The following is a 26835-nucleotide window of genomic DNA, read 5'->3' on the forward strand; positions in this document are numbered from 1 at the left end:
AAAAAGAAAACTAATGCAGTTCATGTTTTTGGGTTTAATACCACTTTAATCAGCAATAGACTGATATAGGTGTCCGTTTATGACACCGACAATAGCTGCGATTCTGAGGATCGCAGCTATTCTCTGGTCATTCACAGTTTATGACACTCAGGAGATCAGTGGAGAACATGTTCAGCTCCTCACTGGAGATCTGTGTTCTCCCTCCAGATTCTCCAGCCCAGAACTGGAGAATCGGAGGGACAGCAAACTAAGCGATAATTTACCTCTGTTTAGTAAACTGATCTGTTACTGTAATCTCGCGAGATTATAGTAAAATCAGCCGTTTTCCAGCGTTTGTAGATGTTCTCCCTTCATTCAGAGAACGGATCTACAACGCTTCATAAAAGGCATTCACAGGAGAACTGTGTTCTCCGAGAATGCCAGAGAACTGAGTAGCGATCTATTACCGCTGGTTCATAAACTGACACCTTAATCTCTTTGCTCTATAATTCATGTTCCTTGTAAGCGTATTGATGCAGAACACCTGATTCGCTACCAGTGTTACCTCTCTGAGCCTGGGTTCACACTTGTGCAGTGCGAAATTCGCAGCAGTTTCTGTGCAAATTCCACACTGCATCATAATTGCACCCCATTCATATGAACCACTGCAGGTGTGTATGTTAACAACACCCCGAATTCGGTTCGCAAAACACGGTGCGATGTGCAGAATCAGAACGTATGGGTGTGTATACCCATGTGATCCAATTCTAGTGCAGACAAAAAAAGGGTCCTGCGCCTTTTTTTTGTGTGAGCAGTGCTATTTGAGCCATACATAATGTATGGCTCAACTCGCACCGCACAGAATTCGCATGTGGTTTGCACAGGGGTGCAGTTCCTGTGCGAATCACATGCGGCATGCCACACTGCAGAAGTGTGAACCCAGGCTGAATGTTGCTCTGAGTCTTCCCCAATCCAGGTGCTCTGTACAAGGAATTATAATTGGCTGAAATTGCGTTTAATCCAGGTACCTGTGTTTAAAAATGCTGAATATACTGTCAGGACCCCCTCCCCCTTTAAAGGCTAAGTTCACCTTTTGAGGAAAAAATAATAAATGCACATTTTTGCTTAAAAAATATGCATCTATTTTTTTCTCCAGTTAGACAAAAAGTACATACTGATATTTGGATACGTTTGCCACCCAATTCAGACATTTATGGCTTAGATTTGGGAACATTCGTATGTCCGGCTCTGTGAAATCATCCAGCCATCTTGTTCCATAGACACAAAGCACATTTTGACATATTTGAACATGCATGCCTGTTAGAGGACCATTCATAACAATCTTTAGGCTGTAGGATCTTGCTGCTTACCACTGAAGAAAGAGTAGAGAGCAATATGGTAGAAACATGATTGAAAAGGCAGCAGATAAAAATTGCCAAAAATTAAAAAAGGGATTTTAATATTTTTCTTATCTTATTATCCTTCTTATGATCCTTTTTAAAGTGATAAATAGGAGGCAGTAGATGTGGTTTTCCTTCATTTACATATTTGCCTGGATAGTGGAGCTCTGGGTTGATTCTCAAATGTGAAATGTATGTATAGTCAAAAACTTTTTTTTTCTTCCTTAGTTTGGATACAAAATACATTAATCTTTTTGATTTATGTAAAAACATTGTCTTTTTTTTCTCATTTATTGTTTAGAGCTAAATAATATATGGGTTCAATGACAGCTCTGATAGGGGGGATTCCAACATCACAACACTCTTTCTGAGTCCCAAATACCCCAGGTATTTTCAGGTTCTGTGACACTGATAAAAGCAGTCAGTTTTAGTTCAAAAGATTTTTTTTTTTTTTTTTAGAACATCAACACATTTTTTCTTACTAATAATAAATACCTTTTTTATTAATGCATTTATTAATTAAGGTATTTATTATTAATAAATACCTTTATTAAACTATTGCCAATCCTGGGATCAGGAACCTGGGGACCACCAACCACACCAAAATCACCTCGGCAGGTTCAGCAGCACCAGACCAAACAAAAGTTTGGTTCAGAAGGAACTAGCTGAATTTCGCTGTGTGTACTGCTCTCTGTTCATTAGAAGCCAGTCTAACGAATGGCTTCTGTCAGACAGTCCTGCTGGAAAACCAGAATTTAATCAGCCACTGATCCGTATATTCTGATCGCGGAAGTGGGGAGTCCCCATCTCCCGCTTGCATATCAGTGGAGATTGTTCATATCACTAGTGTATGCGGGGATCTGTGAGGTTTTTTTTTTTTCTTGCATTCAACCCGTTGGTTGGACGTAAAAACACCCCTTATATACCCTGCTTAAGTGTACAAATTGTAACCAGAACTTTGTTCACATGACAAAATATGTTCTGTCACATGGATGGATATGTTGCATGCATTATATGAATATTCCTTATGTATAGAGAACCCTTTAAAATATCGATATGGAAGCCATGATTGCTGACCTGTTTGATGGACTCCAAGGCTCTTCTCCAGTATTTGCAATTGAGTGAATCTTGACATGGAATAAGAATGCAAGATGGAAACTAAGGCTTTTCAAGCTTCAATGGCTCCATGCTTATTCCAGGTCTGTGAAGTCATAACAGCCACATGCATCTTAAAAACAATCAGTGGTGGCAGATCTGTTATTTCAAACCTCACGGGGTTATTTAAGAGCTTGTTGTTGGAACACTGAAAGCTGCAGGAAGAAAGCAAACCACTCTTTTTTTGATGCAGTGGCAGTTTTGCTCCTATGGTCACTTATCAGAATAAAATGTAAAACTCCTTAGCAGGGGTGGACTGACAACTCATGGGGCCCCCAGGCAATAGGGGATCATGGGGCCCCTGTGTCTTTGCCCAAACTCAAAAAAGCCTATGAAAAAGGTACCAGGGGCATCTCATGGGGCCCCCTGCTGACCTCGGGCAGTGCCCGAGTTTCCAAATGGTAAGTCCGCCCCTGCTTGTTAGAGATACAGAGAAATTTGTTTTTCTTCCATATTCAGAATTACTATATTTTAAGTGTTCTTGCATGGCAAGACTGTTATCTCACATATATATTCTTATTATTATAGCCAAATTTACCACCCTAACGCCTCCCACAGTTTTTACACTATATAGACAGTAATATGCCGAAATGTGTGGATTGTTCCCAATTGGTGTGCTATTACTTTGTGGAACGTTTCGCAGAATGGTTCACGAAAAAAATCAGGACATGATTTCTAAACTGCCATCACTCCCTCATTTTTAAGCCCTCCTACACAAATCTTATATCAAAACGTTCAGCTATCCCTGCTGCCACTAAAAATGTCCACAGCTAAGCCATAGTCCTGATGGTTTTCACAATATGATCATTTGTTTGCAACTCATGCCACCCATTGACATTCATTGAAACTGCACTCTAGCCACCTCAAATTTGAAGGGCAATTTCTAAACTGCAACTGTGCCTTCATTTTTAATATTTCAGAGGCATACTATGCATCAAAATGTAGGTCTGGTCTTGTGATTCTCATAATATAAAGCTCTTCGGTGTAGGATTTATCATTTTTAAACTACAACCGTTTGAAGATGGCAACCACCAGTGAAGTGAGCAAGTTGGAGCAGTTTGTTTTTAACTGCCCTTCTCTGCCCTTGCTGTAGAGTGTGTTGCCATAGGAACCCAGGTGTGTGATCAGGCAGCAGAGTGACAAAAGAGTGTGTGTTGTAGACTACTGGTGGAGGCAAGAACACTTCATACAATTTCCCCAGAAATTGTAGCATTTTCTAGTTTAAAATGCCCTACTGATTTTAAATGTAATGTGGATGCCGTGGATTTACAGCTCAGGCAATTTGCTCTCCCAGCACATAATGATCTTTACTAAGGAGTGAATTTTTTTTTTATTTGCAGTTATCTATAGCAACAAACCTCAATCCATCATGTAGTGGATTGGTTTCAGTGTGAATGGGTTTCTCCCAACACTTAGCACTTTCTTGCACAGTAAGGCTTATTGGTGTTGATGGACTTGGTTGAACTAACTTGAAGTCACTGTATTTCTCATTTTGAAATGCTCGCATTTAAAAGTTTGGTTGCTGTTGTTGTGGAGTATTTCTGTGACCATTTTTGTATAACAGAGAGGATGTTGAAGGCTTCAAAAACATGTTTAGTCTTGCTCCAGAGTGACTAGATCTGCATGGAGCTACGTATAGTGTACAACATTCCATTAACCTTTGCGTGTCACATTCTTTCCATACAATTACCTGATCTGTTTGTCTCCCTAGTGGGATGGGGTGGTTAACACTGTACTCATATCTGACTGATAAAAATCCAGAGATCATATATTATATGACTGAAGTGTATATCTGGCTGTAAACTATGTACTTAAAACACTTTCAATTGCTGCTATCTATGTCAGCCGAGTCATTTGTTGCTAAGGATGAGGTTATACAACAAAAATTGCAACCTGGTTTATTTTCCAGAGAACATAATTAAGTTTTCATTTGTACTGAGAATTTGCATGACTCTTTAATAATTATAGCTGAGATGCTAAGTCACTGAGGTAGCCCATAGAAGCCAAGGTGGACAGTACATAGATGCAGAGGTGGGTAGTTCAGTAGACTTCAAAAGTTTGCTGTCTAGCTGGACTTTATAAACCAGTTCATTAACTTGCAATACCAGCCTGGAGATCCATGTGATGTAGGGGACATGAGTATAGAAATGTGATTGTACTGTATAAAATAAAAAAAGATCTAAACCCAAATACTACACCAAATATGTTATACGTTCATATGTACAATTATTAGCACTTGAATTAAGTAGTGACCTTCTAGAGCACATGGGTCAAACACAAGGCCCTCGGGCCAAATCTGGGCTATTTCATGTGGCCCTCACATCTCTACTGCAGCTGCAGTACCCTCCCATCTCTTCCTCAACCCCCATCTCAGAAGTCGGCAGCAGAGAGGAGGACAGAACTCCTAAGGATCTAGTGCGCCTCTGTGCAGCCACAGCACCCCCTCATCTCTGCCTGCCCTGGTCTCATCAGACTCTGGCAGCTGACTCCAGCCCTCCTCTGGTCCTCCTCCAGACTCAGCAGTTTCTGCTTCCCAGCTCCACCCCCAGCTTGTTCCCTGCAGCAGCACAAGGTAAGGGGGTGCATTGTGATGTAAGGGAGGATGGGGGACTCTTGACTTCTGATGGTGGTGGTGGGGGGAGTGCTCTTGACATCTGTTGTGGAGGGGGAGGGTGCTCTGGACAACTGCTGATAATTATTATGAGCGCTCGTGCATTCTCATGCTCAAAACAGCCATGGTTTTACAGGTGGAGGCCACTGACCTTTTTTTCCCTACTCATCTTTCCTGACTGTTTTTCACTAGTTTTGCTTTTGGCTAGGGTCAGTGTCACTACTGGTACCATGAGGCGATACCTGGTCCCTACAGAGGTTGTACAGGCAGTCCAACTCCTCCAGGATGGCACATCAATACGTGCCATTGCCAGAAGGTTTGCTGTGTCTCCCAGAACAGTCTCAAGAGCATGGAGGAGATTCCAGGAGACAGGCAGTTACCCTAGGAGAGCTGGATATGGCTGTAGAAGGTCCTTCACCCATCAACAGAACCGGTATCTGCTCCTTTGTGCAAGAAGGAACAGGATGAGCACTGCCAGAGCCCTAAAAATGACCTCCAGCAGACCTCTGGTGTAAATTTCTCTGACCAAACAATCAGAAACAGACTTCATGAGGGTGGCATGAGGGCCTGACATCCTCTAGTGGGCCCTGTGCTCACTGACCGATGCCATAGAGCTCGATTGGCATTTGCCATTGAACACCAGAATTGGCAGGTCTGCCACTGGCGCGATGTTTTTCACAGATGAGAGCAGATTCACCCTGAGCACATGTGACAGACATGAAAGGGTCTGGAGAAGCCATGGAGAATGTTATACTGCCTGTAAACTCGTTCAGCATGACCATTTTAGTGGTGAGTCAGTAATGGTTTGGGGAGGCATATCCATGGAGGGACGCACAGACCTCTACAGGCTAGACAATGGCACCCTGACTGCCATTAGGTATCCGGATGAAATCCTTGGACCCATTGTCAGACCCTATGCTGGTGCAATGGGGCTTGGGTTCCTCCTGGTGCATGACAATGTCCGGACTCATGTAGCGAGAGTATGCAGGCCGTTCCTGGAGGATGAAGGAATTGATACCATTGCATAGACCCCACACGTGCCTGACCTAAATGTAATCGCACACCTCCTGGGATATCATGTTTTGGTCCGTCCTATGCTGCCAGGTTTCACCTCAGACTGTCCAGGAGATCAGTGATGCCCTGGTCCAGATCTGAGAGGAAATACCCCAAGACACCATCCGTCGTCTCATTAGGAGCGTGCTCTGACATTCAGGCATGCATACAAGTACGTGGGGGCCATACAAACTACTGAGTGCCATTCTGAGTTGCTGCAATGAAATTTCATCAAAATGGAATAGCCTGCTACATCATTTTTTCATTTAGATTTTTGGGGTGTTTTTGAATTCAGTCCTCTGTAAGTAGATTATTTTCATTTCCATCAAACGATGGGGCATTCTTACGTTCCAAACACATTACCCAGTCCATGTCAGTATAGATATCCAGCATGAGATTTTTCCCCATTGAGAAGTGATGTGTTTTCAAAGCGTTCCTTTAAATTTTTGAGCAGTGTATGTAGTGCTCATATTTTTATATTTATTGATTTTGAGGATTGTTATATATTGTTTACACATAGTTTATGTGGGAGTAGGTTATATACACATTTTTTCATATGCGCAAGAGCATGGTCCATGGTGAAAATGCAGGTTCTCGCCTTTCAGCATTATCCCACATCCCAATGTAAAAGTCACACTTTAAAAAAAAAAAAAAAAACTAGAATGGTACAAACAAAATCATGTTTGACCACTACTTCTTGGTTCCAGTGACATCACTCAGCATCACTGCGGTATCCCGGGAAAGCTGAGGATACCAAATCTCATGAGAATACATTACTGTACTACATTACATAATATATACACTACTCAGAAATGCTTGTTTTTATAGTTTGCCGGCCCTACATGAGAATTCTATAATATAATGTTTGCTAATTTTTTGATGGACAGGCTGAAATGCTTTCCCATCTGTTGCCAGTATGAGTTGGTTTAGTCCACAATATTTTTACATTCATTAGGTTGTAACCTTTAAAAATTTCTTGTAGGACTTGACACCTTGTGGTTGCTGATGTTTCACCTTTTGACATTAAGGGCTGGTTCACACTATAGAAATGCGTTCTGGATGGGTTTCCACTTGCATGTTTTTGAGGAGTTCCAGCACGTTTTTGATGCATTCCCCCCCCCCTCTCTTTTTCTTCAATTTAAATAGAGACAAGTGCATTCCAGTTTGTTTTTGGTGCATTGTTTAAGCATTTTGTTGTGTTCCAGTACAGTTCTGTACAGAAAAAATTCAGCAGGTTCTACTCTTTTCTTTCTGCAACCAGAACATACTGGAACTGCAAGCACTGATGTGAACTATGACATTGACAACCATATAACCTTCTTTCTGTGTGTTTTGGATGCAGAAAAAAGAGCAACTGAAACGCATGTAGTGTGAACTGGTCCTTAGACCCCTTTCACACGGGTGGTTGTTCTGTAAATGCATGTTTTTTTTATTTTGAAATTCCAAAACTCCTGGCACAGAGATAAACATATACATTGCTTTTATCTGTGTTTACATGTGGCTGCGTTTAGCTGCGGTAGTAAATTCTTGCCATTTCTATAGCAACTGTTTACCTATTTTTTCTTTGTACTGCGATTAACTGCGTTTATGTACCGATAGCTGCGGTACATCGCTCCCAGACGCTGTCAACTTTATTTTTCCTAAACGCATAAAACCATATGTTATGAAAACATTGCTAAACGCAGTGGGTGAATGGAGCCATAGAGATGCATTGTCTGCATTTAGCTGCAGTAAATAAGTTCCTCTAACCGCATCTAAAAGCTGAAATCTAACCACCTGTGTGAAAGGGGCCTAATGTTTTATTTTGTTTGCAGATCACCCTGGTATACCAAACTATTCAATGATTGGAGCTAAGTGGTTGACAAGGAAGCGACTTATTAAACTGAAAATGTTCTCGGTTCGGCGTCAGTAGAAAAGGTTTCAAAGTACATTTTCTGCTAATTGTTGTAGCATTGTTTGCAGTGACCTTCATAAACCTATATCTGAGCTAAAGCAGGGACAATCATACAGTATGTGCCTTGGGTATGGAGCCAGAGGAAGAATCTTGACGAATGTTGCTTTTTTTATCTGCACTACAAAGTACATTTTATTCCTTTATTCTACATCCTACCATAATGATTATTCTATCAGGTTCTCAAGTACTCAATGTTATATGCTACCTAAACCAAAATAAAATGGAGAGGCCACCTATCCTGTCCTGATAATGTTGTATATTTCATACAGTGGGGATCGAAAGTTTGGGCACCCCAGCTAAAAATTTGTATTAATGTGCATAAAGAAGCCAAGGAAAGATGGAAAAATCTCCAAAAGGCATCACATTACAGATTAGACATTCTTATAATATGTCCACAAAAGTTAGATTTTATTTCCATCATTTACACTTTCAAAATAACAGAAAACAAAAAAATGGCGTCTGCAAAAGTTTGGGCACCCTGCAGAGTTAATATCTTGTACTGCCCCCTTTGGCAAGTATCACAGCTTGTAAACGCTTTTTGTAGCCAGCCATCAGAGTCTTTCAATTCTTGTTTGAGGTATCTTTGCCCATTCTTCCTTACAAAAGTCTTCCAGTTCTTTGAGATTTCTGGGCTGTCTGTCACGCACTGCTCTTTTAATGTCTATCCATAGATTTTCAATTATGTTGAGGTCAGGAGATTGTGAAGGCCATGGCAAAACCTTCAGTTTACGCCTCTTGATGTAATCCCCCGTGGATTTCGAGGTGTGTTTAGGATCATTATCCATTTGTAGAAGCCATCCTCTCTTTAACTTCAGCTTTTTCACAGATGGCATCAAGTTACCATCCAAAACTTGCTGAAATTTTATTGAATCCATTTTTCCTTCTACTCGTGAGATGTTCCCTGTGCCACTGGCTGCAACACAACCCCAAAGCATGATTGATCCAACCCCAAAGCATGATTGATCCAACCCCATGCTTAACAGTTGGACAGAGGTTCTTTTCATTAAATTCTGTGCCCCTTCTTCTCCAAACGTACCTTTGCTCATTCCGGCCAAAAAGTTCAATTTTAACCTCATCGGTCCACAGTACTTGTTTCCAAAATGCATCAGGCTTGTCTATATGTTCATTTGCAAAGTTCAAACGATGATTTTTGTGGTGAGGACATAGAAGAGGTTTTCTTCTGATGACTCTTCCATGAAGACCATATTTGTACAAGTATCTCTTTATAGTGGAATAGTGTACCACAACTCCAGTGTTCGATCCCCACTGTATATTGCATTACTACAAAGTCTCTAATAGATTTTTTTTTTTTTTTCAAAGCTTCAAATAACGAGTTGGTTAAAATCATTTGTGCAGTTATTATTTTAGAACTTTGATGGCAGCAACAGCCACCACCAGACTGACTGTCTTTGAGGACATGTTTGAACAGACAGGAATGAAAACAAACCACTAGAGTCTCACAAAATAAGCCAACTCTAAGAGCTATGTATGACCTGCTTTACATATATTCATGATTTCTCCTTTTTAATTAACTTTTTAATGGGCAGTCAACCCAACAATATTTCCATTATTGGAGGGATACATTTGCGCTGAGTCATCCACTTCCTTCTATTAGCTCTAGGGAGCTCTGGTTGTTAATTGCTCCCAAACATAGATTCTGGCTCTGTTTGTGTCCACTATGGATTTTTGAGTGTTCAAAGCACTGTGGGGTGTGCTAATGACTTCTGTTGCATTCCTCAAAGTATGAATTGTAAAAGAAGAGTATACCAAAGCTTTTTTGGCCATACTTCTGTTGTGGGTCACAGGAGTTTGTTTGCTCTTTTTGCTCTTTATATTGTCACTGGAGACTCTGAGAAAATGTTCCGTAATAAAACACTTCAGCATCTGCGACAAATGTAGAACATCAGTTGTGGGTAGAAATAACCTTGACTCTTAAATGATCGGTTGAGCTGATTTTTTTTATTTATTTTTTTTAAGCCATGCCCACCAATAAACATATGCTGGGTTATGCTTGCACAAACAACTTCTATAAACATGCACAAGTATTTAAGTCAAAAAGAAGGATCATAGCACCACGTCCCCCACATTAAATTTACAAGAAAAAGAGGAGAAAAACACTTGGGACTTTGAAAGTGCAGAGTCATGACACAAAGTTCAAAATAAAATCATCAAACATTCTTTATTACAAAAGTTTAAAACATTTATATGTTTAAAACAAAACAATTTGGAGGTTTTGATGGAATACAGTCTCAAACATCATAGTTCCCAATAGTTGCATATGTGGTGTGATGACTCCCGACATGTATTGCCCATTTGGGCTTCCTCAGGGATTAAAAGCTATCACACTATAAAGGAGCCATATACATGGATCCAAAATGATCAATTTGAAAGCATATAATCTGGTTGAGAGCCAGCCGGTCCAAAATTCCCCCACAAAAATACTCAAGGTCAGTATGTGGTGTGCTACAGGAAGGGCACACAGGTGGGAATCTGTTTGTTGCCTTGTAGAGTCCCACTGTATACTGTATATATAATAGCTATTGACGTTGCAGACAGTTGGCGACTTCTGCGCACTGTACACTTCAGCATGCGCTGACCCCGCTCGGTCATTTTACGTGGCCTACCACTTTCTGGCTGAGTTGATGTTGTTCCCAGTTGCTTCCACTTTGTTATAATCCCACTAACAGCTGACCATGGAATATTTAGTAGCCAGGAAATGTCACAGATGGACTTATTGCACAGGTGGCAACCTATCACAGTACCACGCCTGAATTCACCGAGCTCCTGAGAGCAACCCATTATTTTACAAATGTTTGTAGAAGCAGAAGCAGTCTGCATGCCTAGGTGCTTAATTTTATACACATGTGGTCATGGAGGTGATTGGAACACCTGAATCTAATGATTTGGAGTGGTGTCCCAATACTTTTGGCAAGTGTGTGTGTGTGTGTGTGTGTTATTTTGCTAATGCACCATATGATAAGCTTGTCCCCAGGTTGTCTGCTAACTGCATAGATAAACTCACTAGAACATTTTTAAAGAGGAATCTGTATGCATAAATATGTATTTATACTTCAATATTTTTATTGAGAATTGGTTTACAGTGGTATGCATAGGAACAATAACATTTCCGCCCACATGGTGAAATGGTGAGCATAAACAAAGTCATAGAACATATAAATATATATATATATATATATATATATATATATATATATATATATAAAAACCAGCATTCTCACCAGGTAGCAAATGTTCCAACAGACGATGAACAAGGGCATTGTCAGAGAAATTAACCACCAATATAAAACCCCAATTCAAAAGAAAAAAAGTTAAGAATAGGGAGATCGAAAGAAAAGATCTAGGATAAGACAAGGAGGAGAGAAGAAAAGAAAAAGACAAGAAAAAAAAAAAGGGGGGGAGGGAAGAGGGAGAAAATGAGAGAGTCAGCTGCGGCGTTATCAAGCAGTGGAGATATATCTGATCCATGGTTCCCACATTCCCTCAAATCTAGATTCATCATTATTGACAATGCTAGTTAACTTATTTACCATTATCCAATTAAGTTTTTGTTTAACCCCGTCTAGCGGAATTAATGACTGTCTCCAACTTCTAGCTATGGTAATACGTGCCGCCAGTAAGAGGTAATGAATTAGTTTAGTCGATTTTTTGGGAACGGTAGCAGGTAGCAGATGGAATAAGGCCACTTCCGGTGTTCTACGAATATTAATTCCCGTAACCGAGTAGATAAAATTAAACATTCGGATCCAAAATCTATTCACTACCGGACATTTCCACCAAATATGGAACATAGTTCCCTCTTGTCTGCAGTTCTGGAAGCAATTAAGTGATACTGAAGGACATATTTTAGCGAGGCGCGTAGGAACCAAGTACCAACGAAGTAGTGTTTTGTATTTGGATTCAATAAGAGCAGTATTAATCGATATCTTTGATAGAGAATGGGTCGCAGTCTGCCAAGTTTCCAGATCTAAGGAGCTATTCAAGTCCCTTTCCCATTGAGTCATATAGGATAATTTAGTGAGAGGATCGACAAGGGAAGCATAGACAATGGACAAACGACCCCTCATCAACCCAGTTGCCCCACAGGAGACTTCTAAAGGAGTGAGTGTACAAGGTTCCGCAATTAATTTAAGTTTGCTAGAGGTAAATGAGATAATTTGATAATAGCGAAACAATTCTCCGGGAGGCATCTGGTACTTTGCCAGAAAATACTGGAGAGAATGAGGACGAAGTCCATCCAGGAAGTCTCCAATACGCAGCAAACCCTCATTCAACCACCATTGAAATACTGATGGTGTCACCCCAGGAATAAACTCAGGATTCTAAAAAACTGGAGCTAATGGAGTATGTGGGGAGAAGAAAGGCTTGAGAACCCACCATCTGTCCCAAACCATCAACGAATAGGACAGCGTAGGACACAAAATAGGAGGACGTAAGTGACTGGGGAGCCACATAAGAGCACCAATAGCATAAGGATGGCAGGATAAGGCCTCAATGCCAACCCACTGGGGGACATAACCCCTGGCTGTAGTACAAGTTAACTGTGCTCTCTGAGCCGCATGAAAATAAGCTAGGAGATTAGGAAGTCCCAAACCGCCATGCTTCTTTAGGGAAAAGAGAGTTGATCTGTTGACTCTAGGATGCTTTCCCCTCCAGATAAATCTAGAGACTGCAACCCGTAATAGTATCAGTTCCCGTTTGGGAACCATGATCGGTAACATCCTAAAGTAGTACAATAGGCGCGGTAAAAAAAGTCATTTTAATAGTGGATATACCAAACCAGGGAAGTGGGAGATCCTGCCACTCTAGTAAATCAGATTTAAGTCGCTTGAAGAGCGGAAGATAATTGGTCTTGTACAAGGATGAAAAAGATTTTGTGAGGTGAATCCCCAGATAGAGCAGAGAACGAGGGGCCCACTGGAAATCAAAATTTTCCTAAAGGTAATGAACCTCTCAGTCAGGCAACAAAATATTTAAGGCAATTGTTTTAGAGGAATTAATAGTAAGACCGGAGGCCTCTGAGAAACGAAACAGGTGAAGGAGACCAGGTAAAGAAGTGCGAGGATCAGAAATGTACATAAGGACAGCATCAGCAAATAGAGCGCATTTATGATCCCGCTGACCGCAGCGGATGCCCAAAATAGTGGGATCAGAGCGAATGGCGATTGCCAGAGCGAATAATAGTGGAGAGAGAGGACAACCCTGTCTAGTACCACGCCCTATCGACAGGGAGGCTGACTTATAACCACGAATGGAAACTTGAGCCGAAGGATTAGAATAGAGGGCCCGTAGCAAGGTCGTAAAAGAAGGGCCAAACCCAAACCTATCTAACATCTGAAATAGGTAGTCCCACGATAGACTGTCAAACGCTTTATGAATATCCAGCTATAACAATAAAATTTCCCTCTGTGAAGATTTGTCCCAATTAGAATGTATGGCTGACAGCAAAGCTAAAATCCAGCGAATTTGGTCAGATGTTTGTTGACCGTTGATAAATCCTGACTGATCATCATGAACATACAGTGCTAGGAATTTATGGAGGCGTAAGGCCAAAATTTTTGTGAGAATCTTTAGATCACAATTAATGAGATGGGCCGGTAATTGGAAACTATAGAAACATCTTTTAAGGGGTTTGGGGATGACACTAATGAATGCCTTATTTTCGTCGGGGGGCACCAGTCCCCCATCCCGTAGATAATTAAAATATTGAACCATATGGGGAACCAGGATATCAGGGAAAACTTTGTAATAATTGTGAGGAAGACCATCCGGTCCTGGAGATTTATAAGGAGATAAATATGTATTTAAATTGTGTTGTCCACTATCCAATGTTTAGTCTAACTTTGCTTGCCTTAAAATGTGTGTGATTTTGGTTTTGTTTGAGTTAGACCCCTGGATCCACAGGTTTCCAGTGGACTTGATGTGACACACATGAGGTTTTGATTCCCTTGTTTTAGAGGTCTTGTTACAATACACTATTATAAACATATTTTTACACGTACCCCTACTTTAGTTTCTCCTCCATTACCACTACATTGTTTAACCATCTGGAACAAGCAAATAGATGGAATACAATCTCATAAGCAATACAAACTCTAAACCTTTAGTACTCCTTTACACGCATTTCCTCGATATCACCTAGTTGTAACATCATTTGCATAGGATACCTTGCATGAACTGAAATTCAGTTAATGATTTTATATCTTATATATATTTTTGTCATGTCTTGAAAATATTTGACTATATAAATTCTCTATTGTACACATTAATAAACATCATTAAAAAAAATCTTATAACATTTAATAACCTGGATACCATGTTAATTTAATGACTAGAACTAAACCTACATAGAAAACAGAATAATAAACATTTGAGGTTCTTTATTTTCATTAACATTTGGGAAAAAAATTTGTCTTCAGATCATCCACAATCTCTGAAATTTAAATTTGGAAAATTAAAATACCAGTAATAAGGTAATAGGTGGAAAACATTTTGAAAGTTAATCATTGTTCTAATATAACACCAATCCTTATTCCAGAGCAGGTATAATACTAACAGGCAGGGATGTAATTTTGTGAAGGGCACAACAGAGCACTTACCAGTTCACAGAGAAAAAGATGGGTTGCAGGATTACATTTGGGGAAAAAAATCAGATGACAGATTGCAATATTGTATTTGGAAGAATAATGCCTGTATATGTAGTTGATAATTATAGGAGACCTTAAACCTGTATAAAACCATGAACCAGTATATTTTACTAGAACCTTCACTGACCTAAGTAATGTAAAATGCAATAGGTTTAGGTAATGATGATATACCATGATCAGCCATAACATTATGGCCACTGACAAGTTAAGTGAATAACCTTTATTATCTTGTTACAATGGCATCTGAAAGTCAGTGGGATGCATTGGGCAGCAGGTAAACATGTTCCTGAAGCAGATGTGTTGAAAGCAGAAAACAATGGGCATTGCAGTTTGTTGTGTATAGGCCTGTAGTAACTATTATCTGGTCAGGGTGCCCATGCTGACCTGTGCCTACAATGGGCATGTGAGCATCAGAACTGGACCACAGAACAATGCAAGAAGGTGACCTGGTCTGTTGAATCAAGTTTTTTGTTTTACATTATGTGGACGCATGTGTGTTGCTTACTTGGGGAAGTATGCAGTAGCAGAAAAAGAAAAGCCAGTATAGGCAATGTGATGGTTGGGCAATGTTCTGCTGGGAACCATGGGTCCTGCCATTCATGTGGATGTTACGTGACAAGTACTACTACCTAAGCATTGTTTCTGACCAAGTACACCCCTTCATATCAATGGTATTCCCTGACTGCAGTGGCCTCTTTCAGCAAGATAATGAACCCTGCAAAAATGGTTCAAGAATAGAGCACAACAAAAAGTCTGAGGTGTTGACTTGGTCTTCACATTTTCTAGATCTCAATCCAATCAAGCATTGGGTGGTATGTTCTGGGGAAAAAAAAGTCAGATCCATGCACCTCACCTAGCAAGTCACAGGACTTAAAGGATCTTCTGCTAACAGCTTAGAGCCAGATACCAAGGCATACCCTCAGAGGGCTAGTGGCATCCATGCCTCAACATGTCAGAGCTGTTTTGGTGGCAAAAGGGGGACCTACTTGTTATTAAGTGGGTGGTCATAAAGCTATGGCTGATCAGTTTACATCTTCACTGAAATGTCTGGTAGGGTGGTTTAGGACTTTTGGCTGTATCCAGAAAGAAAAATATTTCTAGTTAGATTTCTGCTTTAAATCTGTCTATCTGCTTCAGGTAAATATGTAAAATATAAGAACCATTTAAACAGGTTTATGTATTTATATATTTAAAAAGTCATATGTAGGTTTCTTAAAGCACAGAATGAAAATTTTCTAATGGCCCATTTTCTTTGTCATTGCTTCACAGGCACAAAAGATACAGTTGCCATCATGATAGGAAACTTGAAAGGGAATGAGATTGTAAGCTTGGTTCGTAATGGCTTTCAAGTCAACATGGTAATTGAAGTGGGAAAAAAACATGGAACCTGGGTGAACCACTATTCCATCTTCTTTGTGTCAATTTCCTTCTTCGTTGTCACAGCAGCCACAGTGGGTTACTTCATCTTCTACTCAGCTCGCCGGTGGAGACACACAAGAGCTCAGAACCAAAAGATGGTAAGAACTTGCATTTTTAACAGAGTTTGTGATGACTATTGGGCTAATGTCGTTATTGGTTCCATAACCTCATACTAGCAATTCTGTCGATGGCACATGCTAAAACACCTTCTCGAGTTTCTGAAACTTTTAGCCAGCAAGGAAGCGACATCCTTTAGGAAAAATTATAGCTGCATTGTTTTGAACCACTTTGCCTGTGTCAGGATAACCATTGCAACATGGCCTGAATATTACAGGATACTGAAATATATGTTTACTAATAGGAAGCAAAAGAAAACTTAAACATGAACTCCAGGCATAAAGTGTAAAATGTAGTTTTAATATAATTATGTATTCATTTTAAACCATATTTTATACAGTTTTAATTTGGGTCATCAATAGTTTCCCGATAGACTCCAAATTGACCTCCTGTAACCCTGTAAGCCACAGAACTCAGACTGGGAAAGGGAGGGCCAGCACTTGGAGTTTGTAAGAAACCTGTTGACAGGAAGGGAGAGGAGATTGACAGACATGAGCTATTCAGTATGCTGCTGCTTTTTCACTGTCCAATGACAAGCTGGGGACAGAACGGTGACCTAGCTGTTAGAGAAAAAGCAGATCAACAGCCGGGCTGGGCTGACGGTCTGAATTTCAGGGGGGAAAAAAAAAAAAATATATATATATATATATATATATATATATATATATATATATATATATATATATATATTATGCATTTGGCTGATTGTCTGTCTGTAGTTCATCTTTAAACTGTATGTCTAGCTGACAGAGCCACAGTAATAGAATTGAAACCCTAAATAACCTATAATTTGTTGATAAAATACAAATTTTAGTTACAATATGCAGGCAAGTGACAAACATGAATACTCTGACAAAAGTCTGTGACTGTTGATTGAACAACAGTTGAGGTTGGCACATCTTATCCAAAATTGTTATAGTGGAACTTTACTCATAACTAAAAAATAACATTCTTTAGCAAGGAGCATACATTCCACAATAATAATTATGCTATCAAAATTATTGTGTGCTGTAAATTGCCTCCAGCATTGTTCCTATTTCTTCTTGCCAGAGGCTGCCATCTTGCTGAAGCTCAGAGCCCCTGAGCAGCAGTAAATCTTTAGGCTGTCAGACTCTACATTGAGAGCAACTGAGCATGTGCAGAACAGGGTGAGATAGTGTATTACTGGATTTTAAACAGTATAGGCAATTATTTTAAGGTTTACATAGCTATACCTGTAAAAGGGAGTAGCACAAAGTGATATAGTAGGACTCTTAATTTTCTGACTAAAGTTCAACTTTAAGCTTGACCGTCAGTGTTTTTTTTTTTTCTTTTCTTATAGTTTCTCTTTTTAGGAACTCGTATACAGTATAATGACCAAAAAAGGCGTAATTAGATAAATGGTGCTATCTTTCTACCACTTTATTTACAGCTACACCTGCTGTCTAAAACCAGAACGTTCATACAGAATGGAGGCCAGGGTTACTTTAAATTAGAAAATTAGTTGATTGGTATTTACCATCAATAAGAGTGTTCAGGGAAGATTCTTTTCAGAATCTCTTGTCTTTGAAATGTTAAGCTTCATCATTTCACTTTTTCTATTACTAAATTGTTTTAATAAACAACCATATATTGTACGTTCTTGGCTTAGGATTGGAACATAGTTTCATGGTTATGACCTGTAATAAAGTTTCAAGTTTAATTGCCTAATTAGCCTCATTAGCCTCATTTTATAAAGTGTGTTAATAGCTTTAGGTGACGTATGCATTCATAAAACGTGGGATTATTTAGATACTGTATAACAGTGTTTGGAAACTTTGATACCACCACTTTCAATGTCATCTAAAGGACATGATATTTTACTGAGCTATTCAACAATACAGGAAATGTTTCTTTTTAATTTATGGGAAATGCTTGCACTTGCTGTAAAAGAGGACATTGACACCAACATGGTGTGTTTGGGCAAAAGTAGTTCAATACTGTAGGATATGATATTTCAGGTGATGTTGGCACTCACTAGGGAAGTAACTGCAGATTTGGAAAAAATGTATTTCATACTTTAGGGCAAAAAGCCAGTATATACACATTGATAAAACTAAAAACTAAAGATCTACACTAAAGCCAGGTATATTTGTACTAAAAATCAGCTGGATCACAGGAACCAGACAAATTTCGATTGGTGTGTACTGTCTATTCAACAGAAGCTGGTTTAATTACTTCTGTCAAACAGTCATACTGTTAAACCAGAATTCGAAAAGTGTACACAACCAATGGCTTCAGTACTAATCCGTGTACTCCAGAGGAGGGGAGGGGAGTGTCCGCCCCCCCTTGTAAGAATACAATGACACAGTAGGAGAGATTCCTGCATTAACATGCTCATGTTGATGTGGAGATCTGTAAGTTTTTTTCATTCAACCCGCTGGTTGAACGAAAAAAAAAACCTCACTGTGTATAGTCTGCCATTATAGTGTTTATTCTGTGGAATTGGATGTTTTAAAGTTATGCTAGACTCTTGTTGTTTTTTTAAAAAATCTGTTCAAATATGTACTGTATTTTTACCATCTATTGCTGGTAGCCATCCTCCAAATTCTTTTTGCTGTGATCGCTGTTATTCTCCCTTAGAGGCTACATGCATTCTCCATTTGTCCCACTGTATATAGGAACATAGCCACCCTCTCTTACTGACTGCCAAGAAGGACTATAGACTATGGGATTTGCAGTGTGCATATGCAAGTGCACATGACCGCAACTAATGTGTACTGTTTGTTACAAGGAGGCAGAAAAAAACGTAAGAGATTATTTAATTAAAAAATAGATCATGGTTTTTTAAAGTGGTTGTAAACCCTCTCATATACCCAGTGAATAGCTTTAGATGAGCAGATGAAACACAGAGATGAAACAAATCCTCCTATATAAGTTTTACTTGTTTATCTGCAGTCATCTCTTTTCTACTTCCTTTCAAAAGGGCTGATTTTAGATAAAAATCCTTCTGCATTTGTCAGTATCACAGAGGTGGGAGCAGGGAGCTGCAGCTAGAGCTATGTGAGAGCTGATTGGAGGACAGGGACACACCCCCTTTTACACAGCACATAGGAGCTATGTTCTGTATAGACAAGCTGTCTGCTGAGCTTTCACCAGAATAAAGAGAGAGATCTCACCTGTGACATAGACCCAAGTCAACAGACTAACACAGATGTTACTGCAGACTCAGCTATCTAGGCTAGTGAATGGCAGATCTCAGAACCAATTACAGAAATTTCCAATTGCTTCCGAGTGAAATAAAAAAAATATATTTTATTTTTTTTTTATTATATATATATACGAGAATGCAATTGACAATAAGAGTGGCCGCAACATTTGGCCAATGAAACAAGAAAACCAAATAAGGAGTAACAGTGTACAGTTTTAGTACAGCTTGTTAGCAGCGCTGGGACTAGAGGAGAATCGTGTAAGAAGCACATAGATAGATAGATGGTGGTCAGTCTAACAAATGGTAGAAGAAAAGGGGGAGGCCTCAGCCAATAGATTGCACATACTCTGAATCCCATGAGATCTTAAGGACAGCAATAGAATAGTGAAATGTATAAGCATTAAATCCACTCTAAGAAGAGACAATAAGTTTGAATATACAGCAAGAATGGATATTGGCAACAGATCTTATTATGAATCCTCTGGACGTGTATTCCTATTTTGTAAGAAAGGGCACTGTTGATAAATAATCCCTACAATCCTGTGTATGGTTCAAGGAAGTCTAGAAAATTTCAAGGCTAAAGTCAGTGGGGGGAGTGTCTCCATTCAACAGATTTAGATGTTACTAAAAATGATCTTCACATAGCCTTCCTTGACTCCTTTATGCCAAGGGTATCTATCTATCTTGCCTATAGAAACAGCATTTTCCTCTATGCTTAGAGAGGTGCTGCCACAAAAACTTCCTGAATTCATCAGCCTGACCACAAACTCTCAATCAAAAGAATAAATGTGTAGGTTGCCACTGATAACCTCATGGTCTGATAATGTCAGTTGGCTGTAAAGCAAAGACTGGGTTCAATTATTTTGGGTCACTGATCTGGATCAACTATAGATATTAGCGATTCTGACTTTTCAAACTTTCATTTGCTGAATGCTTGTTGCAGTTCAGTAGCTCAGAAGTACTGAAATCAAACACATCCAGGTAGCTAGCTTTTGTAGAAGGAGGCCAGCAATGTCAGCCACCATATGTATCTTACAGATGTACAATAAACCAGTTGGTAAGGTTGAATAAAGACAGCAGTTCAATCTGTGTGAGAGTGCTTATGTTAAAAACTCATATCCCTGTATACTGTGTTCACTAAGATGCCCATCTAAGAGGTTTTTTTTTTAAACTATCAATACTTCCCGCTGACTCCACCGATTGTGGAAGTGAGTTTCACATCCTTTCCGCTCTGACAGTGAAAAAAACCCTACGCAGTTAACTAATCCACTTCTCCACCAATTTCATGGAGTGGCCCTGTGTCTTATACTCCCTGAGATAGAATAGTTTATTCCTTATGGTGGAATCACTGTTGAGGTATTTGTATATCGCTATCATAACTCCTCTCAAGCGTCTCTTCTCCAGGGAGAAACCGTTTGTGTGTAGCCTTTCCTCGTAACTGAGGTCCCGCAGGGCCCCTTATTAACTTTGTTGCCCTTTTCTGTACTTTCTCCAGTTCTAGCACATCCTTTATGAGGACTGGTGACCAGAACTGGATGGCATACTCCAGATGTGGTCGAACCAGAGTGTTGTAAAGTGGCAGGATTATCACTTTATCTCTGGAGTAAAACAGTTTTTTATGCATGCTAATCTTATTAGCTTTGCTTGCTGCAGCTTGGCATTGCATGCCATAGCTGAGTTTGTCATCTACTATGACCCCCAGATCCTTTTCCATTGTGGATTGCCCCAGAAGTTCTCCCCCCTACCATGTAACTTGCATTCATATTTTTTGCCCTCAAGTGTATTACTTTACATTTTTCAGCATTAAACCTCATTTGTATTTGCCCACTTAGTTTTGAGGCCTTCTTGTAAGGTTTCTATATCCTGCTCTGATGTTACTGTCCTACTTAGCTTTGTATCTTCAGAAAACACTGCGATTGAGCTGATTATACCAACCTCTATATAATTTATGAAACCATTTTAAAGAATTGGTCCCAGGACGGGGCCCTGAGATACTCCACTTACCACTCCAGACCAGTCTAAATAAATGTTCTTAATTACCACCCTTTGGACGCACCCCTGTAACCAGTTTTCTTTCCATTTACAAACCATCTGGTCCATTCCTACAGACCTCAGTTTGTATATTAAGCATTTATGGGGAACTGTATTGAATGCTTTAGCAAAATCTAGGCACACCACATCCACTGCCATTTCTTCATCTTGATGGCTGCTCACTTACTGTCATGTACCTAGTCAGAGGCCAAAGTGCTGAGAGGGCTCCCCTTGCGGCTAAGTGCAGAACTCTCCTGAGGGTAGGAAAAGGAGGTGCTCGGCCCAGAGAAGCACAGATTGCTAGCTGTAAGAGCCTGACAAGCTTGTGATGATGGTCACCTGAAGATGTAAGACCGGCAGGAGTGACTGCAGAGCTGATGTTCCCCAGACATGGCAGGTGGAACTTGGCAGTAGGCAGATGTTCCCAAGATGTGGAAGATGGAACTTGGCAGCAGGCATATGTTCCCCAGATGTAGCAGGAGGAACTTGGCAGCAGGCAGATGACAGGGTTAGGAGTCAGGCTGAAGGTCATACACAGAGCCGAGCAGGGGCAAGATCAGGAACAGGCTGAGGTCTTTGAGGACTCTTGGGTGTAAGCCATCTGAACCTCATGATTTACAGTAGTTGCGTTTTGAGCTTTTCAAGTCTTTTTTGGACAGTCTTCTGTAAGCCATGGGGATGCATTCTCTGATGCATTACTAATGATGTTGGGCTGTTTGCTGGTTGGGCAGTTCTCCCTTGGACACTAGCATAACTCTCCTCTGTAGGCCCTGGGGTTGTAGAGGTACTCACACTGTCTTTGTGTTCTTTAGCTTTTGATAACCTGCTTTTAGGCTTTCTGTTGGACTGGTTTCCTTCCAGGCTAACAGGCTGTCCTTCCTCAGTGGAATGCAGGGCAGTGGAGCTCCCTCTGTCAACTTCCTTCTCCCATCCTTCCAACTTCCAGCCTGAAAGCAGAACCCCTCTTCTCCGGTGTCCCCTCCCAGACTGCACAGCAGCACACCTCAGCACTCCATCTTCCACCCGACTCCCCTGCTGGCTAGTCTCTCTCATATTTATGGGACTATCTGCCATACTGCCAGGCCTCTTGCTTGTGATTAGTTAGACTCCATGAATATGCAAATCGGCACCTTCTGGCCTTCACCCTCTAGCTTCTAGAAACTTCTCCAAGCATCCAGAACTATGGGTAGGTACCAGAGGCCTGACCTGTAGAGTCCTCCAGCCTGAGCTCAAGCAAACTCACTGACTCCCACTTCTAACAAGCCTCTAATTACACTTGCAAACTATGCACACCAGAGGGCAGTACACTAATTTAAAGGCAGGTAAAAGAACCTATCTGTAAGCAATTTTTTGTTTTTAAAGTTTACTTTCCATTTTATATTGTTACTGGAACAGAAATGAAGGGGAATGAGATCACTTTTTGCATTGCCAACTGTCTTGGAGAATTTCCGCCCACAGTGAAGAGATTTCCTCTCACTTCTTTATTGTCTATGGGACAGGACGTGACTGTTAATCTCCCAAATAAAACACAGATGGCAAAAAAAAATTACCTTACAGAGTTTTATTCCTTCCCTATTTTATTCAAAGCTTAAAGGCATTAAATTATATTGCAGAGCAGAAATGAACATTTTTTAATTATCAAGCTAACCTACTGGGAAAGGACATTATACCATATAAACTGGAACACCTGGCTCGTACATGAGGGGACGAACAGTTCAGAGACAGATTTCTGCTGCCTCACCCCTTTAATTGCTTAATAATAGACAAGGAAAGCTTAGAATGAACAAAGCTGTTCAGGGACATCTGAGCCTGAGCCAGTGTATTAACCATATGAAATGTGAATGTCTGTTCTTGCTTTATGCACAATTAGTGTCACGTAACTGACTTGTAACCCCAGTTCTTCGAAAGCCTGATAAGATGTCTTTTTAGGTAATATGACATATGAATACACTATATTGCCAAAAGCATTGGGACACATCCAAATCATTGGATTCCGATGTTCCAATCACCTCCATGGCCACAGGTGTATACAATCAGGCACCTAGGTATGCAGACTGCTTCTACAAACATTTGTAAAAGAATGGGTCGCTCTCAGGAGCTCAGTGATTTCAAGCTTGGTACCATGATAGGTAGTCACCTGTGCAATAAGTCCATTCGTAAAATTTCCTTGCTACTAAATATTCTATGGTCAACTGTTAGTGGTAGTTTAACAAAGCAGAAGCAACTGGGAACAACAGCAACTTAGCCAAGAAGTGGAAGGCCAAGTAAAATGACAGATCGGGGTCAGCACATGCTGAAGTGCACAGAAGTCGCCAACTGTCTGCAGAGCCAACAGCTAAAGACCTCCAAATTTCATGTGGCCTTCAGATTAGCACAATGGTACATAGAGAGCTTTATGGAGTGGGTTTCTATGGCCGAGCAGCTGCATCCAAGCCTTACATTACCAAGTGCAATGCAAAGCGTCGGATACAGTGCTGTAAAGTATGCCATCACTGGCTGGAGCAGTGGAGACGTGTTCTCTGGAGTGACAAATCACACTTCTCTGTCTGGCAGTCTGATGGATGTGTTTGGGTTTGGCAGTTGCCAGGAGAAAGGTACTTGTCTGACTGCATTGTGTAAAGTTTGGTAAAGGGGGATTATGGTGTGGGGTTGTCTTTCAGGGGTTGGGTATGGCCCCTCAGTTCCAGTGAGAGGAACTCTTAAGGCGTCAGCATACCAAGACATTTTGGACAATTTCATGCTCCCAACTTTGTGGGAACAGTTTGGAGATGGCCCATTCCTGTTCCAACATGACTGCACACCAGTGTAAAAAGCAAGGTCCATAAAGACATGGATGAGCGAGTTTGGGGTGGAGGAACTTGACTGGCCTGCACCTCAACCTGGTAGAACACCTTCGGGTTGAATTAGAGCGGAGACTGTGAGCCAGGCCTTCTCGTCTGACATCAATGCCTGACCTCACAAAATGCACTTCTGGAAGAATGGTCAAACATTCCCATAGACACACTCCTTAACCTTTTGGACAGCCTTCTAAGAACAGTTGAAGCCGTTATAGCTGCAAAGGGTGAGCTAGCTCAATATTCTTATGGACTAAGGCTGGGATGCCATTCAAGTTCATGTCCGTGTAAGGGCAGGCGTCCCAATACTTTTGGCAGTATAGTGAATATCTATGAAACCTCCTGGCTATCTCTCATTACTTCTATGGAATCTCAGCTGTAAAAGAGTAAAGCATGCAGAGGTTTGCAAGAGTAGTCACAAGACTTTTTGTAGCTTAAAGAAGAATCCCACTTTAGCTGAAAAAAATATAATTTAGCATATAAAAATACTAAAGCCATTTTGCTGGGCAACGTTGGGGACTATGTTGGGCATATTGGCCAACACGCCTGGTGTGAATGCACCCAAAGTCTAACTAGAAACCTTTTTGTATTCCTTCTGTCTCCCATATGCATCTAGTACTTTGGCCCATTTTTTGATAGGCTCTGTGGATGCCAAGCTAGCCATGTCAGCATTTTGCTCCACTCCCGTTGCTTCCACCTTCCCCGGTCTTCCTCATGGATTTGCACTAAATAGCTGGGCCACAATGACATCACTCCTGTGCATTAGCATAGGAGTCCACATTGTAACATGGTGCTCTCTGCATTCATGGGATACTCAGATTTCCATGAATGCAGAGAGTACTGTGCTAGCGCTAGATACGTCATCAGTGCATGTTCAGGCCATTTACAAGGCACCTACAGGTAAGACCTTATAAACTTACCTGTAGGACAATGTTAACATATTTACTTAAAGTAGAAATGAGATCCACTGATCTTCATTGTGAACAGGAGTGTCATAAGCCTTGTGCTTCATACAAAAAAGCAGGACATATAAATACATATACAACAACTCCACCCAAAATGAGGGTTGGCTCAAAGAGTGTGTACTCAGACAATTAAACAATCAAACAATCCACAATTTAAATAAAAAAAAAAAAATGAAAAATACAACATTTTAGTGATGAAGATTACATTGAGAAAATTCTAATAACAGTGCATAATAATGTCCAATGTGTATTTATTAATCTGTATTACATATCCACAGGCAAGGATACTTGTAAGCAGTTTATAGTATATGACCTCTAAAGAAAAAGAAGTATACACTCACCAGCCACTTTATTAGGTACATCTTGCTAGTAACGGGTGGACCCCCCCTTTGCCTTCAGAACTGCCTTAATTCTTCATGGCATAGATTCAACAAGGTGTTTGGAAACATTCCTCAGAAATTTTGGTCCATAATGAGTTACTGTTATCTTTCTGTCATCTCATACTAGTCTGCCCATTCTCCTTTGACATCAACAAGCCAGTTTTGTCCACACAACTGCCGCTCACAGGATATTTTCTTTTTCTGATCATTCTCTGTAAACCCTAGAGATGAAAATCTCAGTATATCAGCAATTTTTTAAATACTCAGACCAGCCTGTCTGGCACCAACAACCATGCCACGTTCAAAGTCACCTAAATCCCCTTTCTTCCCCATTCTGATGCTCGGTTTGAGCTTCAACAAGTCATATTCACCACGTCTAGATGTCTAAATGCATTGAGTTTCTGCCATGTGATTGGCTGGTTAGCAATTTGTGTTACCAAGCAATTGAACAGGTGTACCTAATAAAGTGGCCAGTGAATGCAAATAAACAAAATGATGCATCATTGCAGAAACATGCATCCAAAAATTGTTATCCATATAGTACTTCATTTCAAGAAGAAATCTACATCCCACCTTGAATTCAGTAGGGCTCCTAGTATCCAATGTGAATATCCACCATACTTCCCTTTCCAAGAGCCTACGATGAACAACACCACCTCGAAGTGGCCTCTTAACTCTTTCCACTCTAGAAAAAAAACAAATGATTGCATGTCACCGGAATGCACGTTTTTAAAATGCCTAGACACTTGTGATAGGTTCTTCTCTCCTATATGGTTAGCACCATTGTAATGTTCACCAATCCTGTTCCAAAGAGTTCTTAACCTGCAACCAACATATTGTAACTTACATGTGGCGCATTCAATCACATATATTACATTTTGTGTTCCAAAATTGATAAAATCAGGTATTTTGCACTCTACACCAGTGGATCGGGAAATAATACTCTTAAGGCTCCTGCTGTACTTATCACAATAGCGGCATGTTTTCCAACCACAGAAAAAGGAGTCAATTTTGCTAAGCCAAATAGTGTTAGAAGAAGGGGACAGGAATACACTCAGGGATAGAATTCTACCCAAAGTACAGTGATACCTCAGTTTACGAAT

At 40.3% G+C, this 26835-nt stretch overlaps 1 protein-coding gene across 1 annotated transcript in view; it reads left to right on the forward strand.

Annotated features, from left to right (window-relative positions):
- RNF128 (ring finger protein 128) overlaps window positions 1-26835 on the forward strand; it is a 104225-nt gene that overhangs the window by 17635 nt on the left and 59755 nt on the right. Inside the window, exon 2 of the mRNA XM_089684928.1 lies at window positions 16087-16334. Coding sequence (XP_089541054.1) covers window positions 16087-16334 — 248 coding nt within the window. The remainder of the gene's footprint in view (window positions 1-16086; window positions 16335-26835) is intronic.

Source organism: Staurois parvus, unplaced genomic scaffold (genome assembly GCF_062004578.1).
Source record: "Staurois parvus isolate SC_StPar_1 unplaced genomic scaffold, SC_StPar_1.0 ptg000361l, whole genome shotgun sequence".
NCBI classification, from domain to species: domain Eukaryota; kingdom Metazoa; phylum Chordata; class Amphibia; order Anura; family Ranidae; genus Staurois; species Staurois parvus.